Source organism: Bos mutus, chromosome 22 (assembly GCF_027580195.1).
Source record: "Bos mutus isolate GX-2022 chromosome 22, NWIPB_WYAK_1.1, whole genome shotgun sequence".
NCBI lineage: Eukaryota > Metazoa > Chordata > Mammalia > Artiodactyla > Bovidae > Bos > Bos mutus.
The window spans coordinates 43430106-43442146 of NC_091638.1; the positions used below are offsets into that span (position 1 = coordinate 43430106).

A 12041-nucleotide genomic window follows, 5' to 3' on the forward strand; every position below is an offset into this window, starting at 1 on the left:
TAATTGCTATATAATATTAATATATCTCATTATAGTAATACCATATATAATATTAATACCTGCTATAATATCTATATAATAACACCCTATATAGTAATATGGTGCTAGTGGTAAAGAACCTGCCTGCCAATGCAGGAGTCATAAGAGACTTGGATTCGATTCCTGAGGCAGGAAGATCCCCTGGAGGAGGGCATGGCAATCCACTCCAGTATTCTTGTCTGGAGAATCTCATGGACAGAGGAGCCTGGTGGGCTATAGTCCATATAGTAATATATACCCATTAAAATAGAACCTTATGTAATATTAATACCATTATCCCAGTCCAAAATAGGACAAAATCGCATGTGTATTTGTTGGTATAGAGAGACAGTTGTGGAAGTAGAAGGCATATGGTAGAAAGACATTTTTTCACTTTTTCTGTATCTGAATCTTTAGAATATTTAAATAGAAGCAGGTAAATATACTGTCCTTTGAACAAATATTATCCTTACACATAAACTAAATCAAACATCAAATTGGGAGAAATATTTGCAACTCCTATCACAAACGGCTAATCTCCCCAGTATTTAAATTGCCCTCAGAAACTGATGTGACAAAGGTCAATAATTGAACAGAAAAATTGAGCCAAGGATACAAATGTCTAGTTCAAAGAAAAAGAAACAGATATAGTACTTAGCCATATAGAAAGTTGCTCAAGGTCACTCATAGGAGAAATGCAAACAAAGCAATACTGTTTCCTAACTATCCGTTTGGCGAAGATCTAGAAATTTGATGGCACATTCCACTGGCAAATTGGTGGAAAAGCAGGTGCTCTGTGACATGGTGGGTGGATGTGTGGACAGGAAGAGGCTGGGTGAAGGGTGCTTTGCTGAGACCTGTCAAGCAGATGGCTGTGATTGCATCCTGCAATTTCTCCCCTGAAAACCAAATCTCTTGGATACACCCTGTAGGTGTGAGAGGATGGATGTGAAAGGCTATTCACTGCAGCAAGACCAGTGGTCGCAAAAGGCAGGGAAGAACCCTGTCTCACGGGACAAACGGTGCACACGTGATGTCCATCTGAACGGTGGGACGCCGTGAACACACTCTCCTGTATTCAGACACGCAAAGCTCTCCAGGTTATAACGTTAGATGAAAAGAGTAAGGTCGGAATAATGAGCAGTGAATGCTACTGTTTACAAAACAAAGAGGGATTAAAAATCTGTATTCCCATCTCTCGAAGAGTCTTAAAACTTATTTGGAAATCTAATGTAAAAAATCAGTAATGATAGGGTTCAAGGAGAGGGCAGATAGGGGATATGGGTGGGAAAGAAACCTTCCTCCACATCATTTTTAAATTATTTGGCTAGGTTACATACTTAAAATATTACACTAAAAAATAAAGAACTATTTAAACAATTTAAAGAAAAAGAAAGTAACACTGTGCTGGGCTTCCCCAGTGGCTCAGTGGTAAAGAATCCGCCTGCAATGCAGGAGATGCAGGAGGTTCCATCCCTGGGTTGGGAAGATCTCCTGGAGGAGGGCATGGCTAACCACTCCAGTATTCTTGCTTGGAAAATCCTCACGGACAGAGGAGCCTGGTTGGTTACAGTCCAACACGTCACAAAAATCCGGACGCAGCTGAGCACAAGCACACATGTGCCACCAGATGGAGGTGAAATGTGAGCTGGCTTTCCTTGTCAAGGGCAGAGTGACAATAAAACAACATATCCTCTTCTCACAACCTCTTCTCCTGTCCCAAACCCTGATGCTGCTTCAGGCTCTGCAGGCCAGGCTGGAAAGTCCCTCGACAAGTCTCACGTTTTTTCTCCCTGCTTCATCCCTTGGCCGTGCTAGGCACAGTGACAAAGACAGACAATCCCAGACCGAAGGGCCTGCACTGTGACCCAGGACACTCAGCCGCATTGTCCCTGCTGGCAGTTAGCCGGATCTGCTGGGGTCACAGGCTGCTTGGTTCTGCAGGGAGGCCCACACTGCATCCGCAAATCTGCCACCAAGAACCGCACGGCATCTGACTGAATGACTGAAGACAACCTCCCGGGTGTTTCCGCCCTGACTCCTGCAGTTTTGTGGGGCCGCGCGGCAGCGGCACGGAACCCGACTCACCAGGAATGTGGCTGCCCATGTACTTGATGTGCATCTCGTGGAGGCCAACCTCCGTGGGGGCGTATCTGACAGTGACTGTGCCGTCCTTGTTGTCCACAATCTCGGGCGTGGCCGTCTTCCCGGAAGGCATGTGGACCTCTCCTGTTGGAGCACAGGAGACAGGGCGGTGACCCCACCAAAGACTGTCCCTGGAGGAGCCGAGCACAGAGGCACAGGTGGCCTTCACAACAAAGGTTCTCAGACTCAAGAACACTTACTGCTGCGTAAAACACCAAGCTCCATAACAGGAAGCAGAGACACACCTGCCTTCATTCTGTTCTCTTATGTTTCTACAAAATGCAGGAGGCAACTCACAAGCAAATCGTCTTTTGAACTGACAGCCATTAGAAGCTTAAACAGGACTTGAGAAGACCACGAGACCAATCAGATCAGTAAAGCATCAAGTCAGAGAGAAGCAGGCAAGGAAAAGTAAGTCTTACACAGCAGACCGCAGGGACAATGTCACATCTGGAAGAGTGGAAGAGGAAGAAAAGGCAGGAACAGGCCGGGGAAGAGGAACCCGACAATCGAGAGAGAGATCAACACAGTGGCTCTCCCCCTATAGACAATTTCTGGCCCTTTCTTCAGCATGCAAGTTATAAATGAACCCGCTCTTCAGAAACACACAGAACATTCTGTGATCTCAGGGGCTCATGGACCGACTCCCTACAGCCAGGGATGCTGGGTTCTGAACCCAGGTCTGGGGAACAGGTGGAACCAGCCCCTGGGCACCGTATGGATAGCTAGTGAGAGCCGGTGAGGACAAGAGGGCTTTCCCAATAGCGCTTACCGGTGATTTCTCCTTTCCTGACTGCAAATGGAATGACCAAGTCGAAAGGCTTAAATCCCAGGCCGTTCATGTTGCTCACTGGGACATAGGCCTCTTCTGTTACCTAGAAACAGGAAGTAGCGGTCACTGGGTAAAGTGGACAACACCTCCCCAGTGTGGGCTGAGGAAGCTGCAGGGGGCGGGTCAAAGCAACTGGGAATTTTGCAAGCTCGTCCAGCCAGGATTCAAGGATATGGCTGCCCATGCATTGTGGGCTTTGCTAACTGGCTCTGGGGCCAGAGTGGACAGCACCTGAGGGATTGGAGGAGTCATGCTGACCAATTGCTAAAAATTCCTAGGCTGTTTGGTTGTGAAATTCCCAGCAGTGCCCATGAGGAAAGTGGAAAAGTGAGAGACAGCAATGTCTGTGAGTCCCAAGAGGTTCCACCTGGAAAGGTTTAGTTGCTGGTGGCCTGGAAAAGAAGGTGCATTTTAAGTGGCAGAAAGGAGCAGCAGTGGCTTTCTCCCTGAACAGAAACCAGATGTGCAAGTGGCGGCTTTGAGAGTCAGCAGGGGGGCTGAGAACAGCTGTCCGTCTTTCTCTTTAAATGTGGAGACCAACTACACCGAGCGTGATCACAGACATGGGTGTGGGCGATTCGTGGAGCGCAGACGATGACACGGGTGGGTCTCATTAGAGAGAAAGCGGGGGTCATGGTGATGGGCTGATCAGTGGGGACAAACCAATGACCAGGACACCCAGAGGGCTTAAGCAGTCCCCCAAAAGCAGGCTGTAGCTTTTCTAAAATGAAGGGTGAGTAAACACAGACGTGGAAAAGGGAAAACGTAAAAACAAAAACCAAAAGTGTACCCAGGGCCTGAATCCAGGGGGACATGCATTTACCGGTACTTCCTTCACAGCTGCGACTTCCCCATCTGTGGCCTGGTCAGTGGCAAATGCAAGTTAGTTGGGAATCACACTGGAGGGACATCACTACTCAGTAGATTCTACCACCCAAGGTCTCCCCTCCACCCCCATCTATCCTGCCCAGCAGGGACCCACTCACTGCAGCGGGAGCCCATATTCTTCCCTCCCTTTATGGCCAGCCAGCTGGCCTCCTCTCTTCAAATTTCATATCCACCTGCCCCCTGGACCCGTGACGCCGCTTCTAGGAAGCAGAACTAGCGGGAGAGTCCATAGGTATGTGATGTATGCAAGGGATTTTACTGGTGCTATTCATTGTTGGGAGAGGCTGAAACAACCCACATGTCCCTCTGTAAGGGAGCTGGTTAAGGAAATTATGTAAGTGTGCACAGCGGACCCCAGTGTAGCCACTCTGAAAAGGTGATCAAGTCTGATCAATTAATATAGAAGGGCATTTACAGCACATTGAGTGAAGGAAGCAAAATGCAAAGCAATGTGCACGGTGTAACCTGATGTGTTGTTTTTAATATTTTGCCATTTATTTTTAAAATTATTTATTTGGCCATGCAGCATGTGGGATCTTAGTACCTTGGCCAGAGTTCAAACCCATAGCCCCTGCATTGGAAGCACAGCATCTTAACTACTGGATCATCAGGGAAGTCCCTGACGTATTCTTGGTGGTGGTGTTAATTTAGCCATGCCACATGGCATGTGGGATCTTAGTTCCCTGACCAGGGGTTGAACCTGTGGCCCCTGCATTGGAAGGATGAAGTCTTAACCTCTGGACCGCCAGGAAAATCCCGAAACTGATATGTTTCTTGTACAAGTTTTAAAAAAAAAACCTAACACTGGCCACCCCTGCAGCATGAGATTAGGAAAGGGGTCTCTTGTTACTTGGTATGCGTCGATACCTCCCTGGTGGTCCAGTGATTAAGACTCTATGCTTCCACTGCATGGGCCACAGGTTCCATCTCTGGTCAGGGAACGAAGACCACATGCCACATGGTACAGCCAAAACATAAATAAAAATGTAAGAACTAGAAATCCTCCCCTATGGAGGAAAACTTCTGTGCCCAAGTTTGGTCTTTCCTGTGAATTCTGGCATTTCAGAAAGGTGCTTCACTTACAAAGGCAGCTTGGTAAACTTCAACATTTGAAACAGCCCTATTCCCCAATTCCCGGACCGTCTCAGATTGGAGGCGAGTCCAGGACACCTCAGCCAGTAAGATCTTTCAATGGCTATGCTATAGCCTTTGATCAATGACTCCTCAATGGCAACAGGCAGAGAAGCTGCAAAACCCATGCCTTGCTGTGCGCACCCATGTGATGTATGTAAATGAACCAGCCTGCTGGGACTCCCGCACACATTGGCTACAAAGGAAGTACTGGATGTTCATGTCCCTTTGGCCCCAGGCCTATAGGGGGAGGCAGGGAAACTACCCACAAGAGGCCAATTAACAAAAAGTCACCCCAGCCAGGAAAGGCTGGAGCAAGTTCAAAGAATGAAGACCTAAATCTGTGCCCTGAGTGTCACCCCCTTCTGCCTTTGGCAGTCGCTGGGCGAGGAGGGGAGCATTTACACAAAGCAGTCTTGCTTTGTATGCATCCCAGGGCTGAAGGGACATTCATTCCTAAAGAGTTTGGCGGCCCCCACTTCAGGTTTCTGACTCATCTGCTAGAATGGTCCTTGGTGTTCTCTTCCAGATTTTCTCATTCCCACCCTCTAAATGTGGTCTCTAATCCCCAGCACATTACTCCAGTAGGATGGCAACCTCTGCCCAATCTAACCAACCAGAAAAGACTCCTGTGGGCTAAAACAGATCCTTAAAGCTACAACTGGGACTTCTCTGTAAATTAGGACATAAACTCTCTAGCTGCATCTCTTTCTCTCCTGAAGGAGAAAAACACTCCCAAGTCAACAGTGTCAAACGCTGACAAGAATCTCCATCCTTGAGACATAAAAGGGCTCCAGGTCTCGGGCACAATGTTTACAGATAAGCAAACATCTATGGAAAAGAATAAAGGTACAGCTGTGTATAGAGTGGGAGACAGATGTGACCTTCTGCTGCGATGGTCTTCACGCCCTTCTCTGTTGCTGTGTAAAGTCAAATCATTAGAAGGAGCTTTGCAGGCCATGCACAGGGCCAGACCACCGAGGTCTGTGAACCTTGTGGTCTGCTCCCGTTACATCAAAGGACGTCAGTGAGGACAGTGCTCAGCGACAGTGCCGAGCAGGCAGTCTGAGTTAGCAGACTTCAGTCTGCTCCCTGCTCCTATGTGGCATTTGTAACAGGGCCAACAATGCTTCGTTTTCGGGGTGAAATGAAGGACTGCTCCTAAGGTTTCTAACCCCTTTTCCTGGTGTAAGAACCTAGGTAATCAAAGGAAGATCTAAATGTCACTGAGACTTGAAAATTAAAGGGTCTAGCCATTCTCTGGCCCAGAGGATTTGCATAATGCCTTCCTTTTATTGCAGATGTTCCCAGCTTCAAAAGACAAGCTATTTCCCTCTCATCATCAAAGTTCTGAATCTTTCCAAAACACAACTGGAGGTACTTTGAGTCCTCGGACATGAGAGACAAGTCTCTAATATCAAGAGCATGGGAGCCTCTCTCCTCCAGGGGAGAAGGGAGGAGGAAGAACCAGCAGAAGGAAAAACTGTAATGTTTTACTTATGGACATTTTTTGGGTCAAAGTGTAATTTTTCTGAACTGGGCTTAGGCCACAACATGGCCTAAGACCCAGTAGCATGATGGATACTTTGATTGACAATATGATTCCTTAAAACCACTTAGAGACAAAGTGTCCCTGGGTCTCTAGAGATTATTGCAAGGTCCTGATTGTTTAAGGAGATTTTTTTTTTTAACAGAAAAAAAAAAACTGGCCCAGGAAGTCTCAGTTGGGGCTTAACAATCAGCAGCTGTTACTGTCTGTGCTAACAACTGCATGCTCTAGAGAAGGGAGTTTCCTTACCATGACAGTGAAGGGACTGTTGGGAATGTCGACGCCACCAAAGCGCACATAGATGACGTAGGTGCCCGGCTTGGCAGCTGTGTAGAAGATGTCATAGGTGCCGTCCTCATTCTCGATGACATCGGCCTCAGCCTCGGTGCCGTCTGGGGTCAAAACTGTGCAGGTCACTTTGCCCTTCCCGGCGGTCTTGGCATCGACCACAAAGCCCACTTCCTCGCCGGTTTTCACAGTAGAGGCGATTCCAGGCCCTGGAGAAAAGTTTAAGAGGAAAGTATGGGAGTTTAAACCACAGACATCTGCCGTAGAGGCCCAAGAACAAACCGCACACCTTTGTTGTGTCTTTGAACGAACGTCAGACCCTCAGCTGCTGCTGTGCAGAGGGATGACCCAGAAATGCCCTAGAGAGAAGATGCTTCTCCAGAGAGCATTCTATCCATCACTTATTAACTAAATAAGGAACATCTGTGAGTTCTGAGTATGCTAAACCTGCTTTGCTGGCATTCCAGGGTATGGGTTGACTTTCATCAGCAAACACATACTGGGCATTTAAGTGCCAGATACATACAAAGGGGAGCACACCACAGTCTCAGCTCTCTAGATGCTCAAAATCTAACTGGGCCGATGGAGGCAGGTGGACACAAAGAATGACAGTTCAGTCTGCAGTGGAAACACCGAGGGAGGACTAAGTCACACACAAAATAATAATATAATAACCAGGAATTCCCTAGCAGTCCAGTGGTTAGGATTCCTCACGTTCACTGCCCAGGACGTGGGTTCCATCCCTGTTTGGGGAACTAAGACCCCAAGAGCGGTGTGGTGCAACAACAAAAAGCAGTCAATGGCTGTTCTTCAGAGAAGCCTCCTAGGTGAAAGTTTAAAGATACATCCCAGGGTTGCCCCACTGACAGAGGCATTCTTGAGAAAGGGCATTCTGAAGGATGGGCACTCTAGGCTAAGGAAGACTCACAACCTTTGCCTCCAAATGATGGCCAGTGTCTGCCTCCCCTCATCTATGGCACCCCTTTACTGATGATCCACAGATCAGGGAGTGCAAGAAGCACGCTGGAGAAAGAAACCAAAGTGTGTGGAAGCAGCAGGGAGTGATAAGAGCATACTGAGACAGTGAGCAGTAGAGGGAAGATGACAGTCTGGCCCTGAATGACAGACTAAGAGGAGGGGCCAAATGAGACCCCAGGCTGAGCAGTCTCCTGCCTCAGCTGGGAGAAGCAGAAGAGCCTGGAAAGCCAGGAGGAAGTCCCTACCTCTTGGGAGTCCCTTAAACAGCAAGAAGATCAAGCAAGGCAATCCTAAGGGGAAATCAATCCTGAATATTCATTGGAAGGACTGATGCTAAAGTTGAAGCTCCAATACTTTGGCCACCTGATGCGAAGGGCCAACTCAATGGAAAAGACCCTGGTGCTGGGAAAGACTGAGGGAAAGAAGAGAAGGGGGTGACAGAGGATGAGACGGTTGGATGGTATCACCGACTCAGTGAACATGAATCTGAGCAAACTCCAGGAGATAGTGAAGGTCAGAGAAGCCTGGCGTCTGCAGTCCATGGGGTTGAAGAGAGTCGGACACAACTTAGCGACTGAGCAACAACAACAGATTACCAAAACACAATCCAGCTGTCCCTGGAACAGCATAGACCTAACGGGGCAAACTAGCCAGTGTTAGAGAATTTCTCAATTTTGTGGTGGGTGCTGAGCCAATATGAACAATTTATAACCTTGCCAAAGGTTTGGCTTTTATAACCTAAAAGCCAAAAGCATTTCTCCATTCAGAATAAGATGAGAGAAACAGGAAACATCCAGGGTGGACCTCTTTTAAAGTTTTATTTAAAGAGAAGCAAATCTGTTTCCTTTCAGAGAAAGGATTCATGGTTTGAAATCTGCTTGAAGCAGCATCAGAGTTGTCTATGATATTCAAATGGTTGTGTCTTAGAAATGGAAGGAACTATGATGCTCAAATATTCCTAGAAAATTCCCAAGACACTCAAACAGTTATAAACTAGTTATATTAACTAGTCCTGAGTACTGAGGAAAAACCTAGGTTCTCTAATGGGTTTCTCTAGTGCTGGCTTGAAATGCTCTTGAGTAAATCTCTAAAACTAAACCATCTACTCATGAAAGGCGTACATTTGATGTTTTTTATGAGAGCTGCCACGACAGTTGAAATCTCAACAAATCAAGCACTTTGAAAGTAATTATAATAGTTTCTACGTGCCAGGCACTGTGCTAACCACTTCTCAAGTATGACCTCATCTGATCCCTCTGTAATAGCTCTATGAAAGTCTCTGATCCTTGGAAGAACTTCGTGAACTTAAATGTTTTCCAGAAAGGCCTTCCATCTAAGTCTGACTGAGGCTGAGAATAGCTGAGCATCTTGCCCTGATTACACAGGGATGAGACGGCATGCGCTGGCTTTGTGATGCCCAAGTCCTTGAGCTGCACTCACCCGTGGCCAGGCACTTGCTGGCATCACCCGTCTGTGTGGCCCGGATGCGGTAGGGAGACAATGGGATGTCATCCCCACCGTAGGTGACCCCAATCATATACCGTCCAGTCTTGTCCGGGATGTAAGTGACAGCATATGTGCCATCTTTATTATCATGGACAATGGCTCTTTTGGGTTTCCCCTCTTGGTCCTGTGGATCACAGAGAAATGCTATTTAGGATGTTGTCATCTAACCATTAAAGAAAAACCTTGACACATTAATTAATGTGGGGAAAGAATTTCTGGTTTAATCCATTTTGGGAGTGGTGGGAAGCAGAGGGTCACAGATCTTTTAACACTGTGATGGACATGAATAATTTTAGTGACTTTTCTGTCAAAGGAACAAATAGTTCTATCTCCAAATCCACTGAAATGTAGGGAAACAAGGGGGCAGAGGCTCCTGCATGCACATCATCACCTTCACTCCCCCTTCTCTCTTTACTAACGGGACCCTAATTCTTAGCTAGGTGTGCTGTTCCCAGAACATGAGATGCCACTTCCTAGTATCCTTGGCCACAAGGTACAGCCATGACTCGTGACAAACTTCCAGCACACAAGAAGAAGGTGAAAGTCTTAGGAGGGACTTCTAATTGGGCTGCTTAAGAGAGCTGATTGAGTTGGAAGGTCCCTTCTGCCTCTCTTCCTCCTTCTTGCTTGCCAAGTGGGTTGGATGGCCAGCACACCAGCAGCCTCAAGGTTCATGAGGAGAACTCAGGGACAGAAGCCACATGCTAGAACAGAGGAGCAGAGAGGTGGAGCCTACTTCCTTCCTAAGTCACGCAGCACACAGGGACTTTACCTGGCCTCCAAACCTCTCTAACAAGAGAGAACTGTAAATGTGTTTAGCCACTGTTATTTAGGGGTTTACTGTGATATACAGCAGAACTTAGTCCTAACTAATCCAAAGAGCAATTTTAAACATTCAAAAATTTTAATGTAGGAGCAGTTATACTAGGGAGCAAAATACGCGAGATTCACCAAAAAGTGGTGCCTGGAGTTAACCCCCTTAGATTCCTCAGGCGAGCATGTTTGTTCCCTGCACAATTACTGACTCTCCAGTGGGGAAATCTGACAAACATTTTCGTGAGATCGGGAATTGGTTGTTAAAATCTGATTCTTATCCCTGACTGAGAAATGAGATCTTACTAATGCAGTCTGGCTCCAGAAAAATCACTCAAAATTACCGTTATCTGAACAGCAAGCAGGCCTTCCCCAGCATCTCTGGCATCAATGGCAAACTCCACAGGCAGGCTGGCAGGCACACCGTAGGTACTGAGGCCAGGGCCACTGGCGGTCACTTTGCTGGCATCGTATGTGGGAAGGACCTTGACCTTAAAGGGACTTGACAGACACATGCACATCCCAAGTCAGTACAGACACACTTCAGTCCAGCTACATCTGACCTCTCTCACACAAAAAGACTGGGATCGAGTGGCAGGATTTCTACAGCATTTAGGACTCAAGAGCCTTAAATCCAGAGAAATTTACAACCATGTAACCATCATATAGCAAATCAGCTTTCCCTTACTGAATTCCATGGGACACCAACTAATATCCATAATATTTTGGGAAACATGGGGTTAAACACATATAACCCACTTTTGTTTTGCTAACACAATGGTCACCAAAATGGAAAGAAAAAATATTAAAACTGATGCTTTCAATATTATCCTGTCCTCTTATATATTTTAGTGTGTTTTAGATGATTCAAAACCTATTAATCAAGCATTAATAATACTACAAATGTAACTTATGATTTATACATTTCCACAGAGCTAGAGCTTTATGTAAAATATATATATTAGGAGTATAGGTGAAATTTCAAATTTTAAGTATGCTAAAAAAAATTCTTTGTAGACTGTTCTGAGAGATAAAGAACTTATATAACATGCTTTGTATTAATATGAACAACATCTCTTGAGAATGCTATTGTCAACCAAATTCTCAATTAGTAAAAAAGTAAAAAAATCTTTGCCCTGATTAGAAAACAAGTTGCACGGTCACCAGAAAGAAGACTTTAATGAACTAATGCACTTCTTAATTTCAGCTCATCTTTACGTTAAAGGTGGCTGAAAGGAACAAATGTAAGGGAGCACCAAGAGAGAAGGAGACACAAACACCATGGCTAGTGTATTTTTAATGCTTGTGTAGGGCATGCAGGTTTTTAGCGATGCTGACTGGATGGATGGATACTTGGATAGATGGATGTGTGGATGGATGGATACATGGATAGACAAATGGATGGGTAGATGGATATATGGATAGATACACAGATGGATACATGGATGGGTGGATGATGGATGGATAGATAGATGGGTACATGGATAGATGAATGGATAGGATAGCTAGATGGATAGATACATGGGTAGATAAACAGATGGGTAGGCCACCAGAGCAGAGCTAATCATGAGACAGGAGGTTTTGAAATTGACTTGGACCCCTTCTCTAAGGGTCAGGAGCTTACCTACGCGGGATCTCTTCGTCCGCGTACTTAACAGAGACCATGTAAGGGCCCTCCTGGGATGGGGTGTAGGTCACTGTGTGTGTGCCATCGCCATTGTCCACCACGTTCACTGGCTCCACCAGGCCTAAAAACAGACGAGAGGACTGATGGAACTGCCTGGCCTGCCCTTCACTCTGCCCTGGGCTGAGTTCAAAAACTATTACATTCATCCCTGAGAGCTATGGGTTTCCATCTATGAGTAACACACAGGCAAGCAGGCCATAATCAGA

The 12041-nt window shown here is 46.3% G+C and overlaps 1 protein-coding gene across 7 annotated transcripts in view; it reads right to left on the minus strand.

The window, feature by feature from the left end:
- FLNB (filamin B) overlaps positions 1–12041 on the minus strand; it is a 139449-nt gene that overhangs the window by 24227 nt on the left and 103181 nt on the right. For 3 of the 7 annotated variants that reach the window (XM_005898994.3, XM_005898995.3, XM_070360585.1), the window contains 7 exons: positions 11773–11896; positions 10493–10649; positions 9270–9459; positions 6813–7060; positions 3786–3857; positions 2936–3038; positions 2107–2247 (listed from right to left, as the gene is read on the minus strand). In XM_005898994.3, coding sequence (XP_005899056.1) covers positions 2107–2247; positions 2936–3038; positions 3786–3857; positions 6813–7060; positions 9270–9459; positions 10493–10649; positions 11773–11896 — 1035 coding nt within the window. The remainder of the gene's footprint in view (positions 1–2106; positions 2248–2935; positions 3039–3785; positions 3858–6812; positions 7061–9269; positions 9460–10492; positions 10650–11772; positions 11897–12041) is intronic. The other 4 variants (XM_070360583.1, XM_005898996.3, XM_070360584.1 and 1 more) reach the window with 2 other exon arrangements.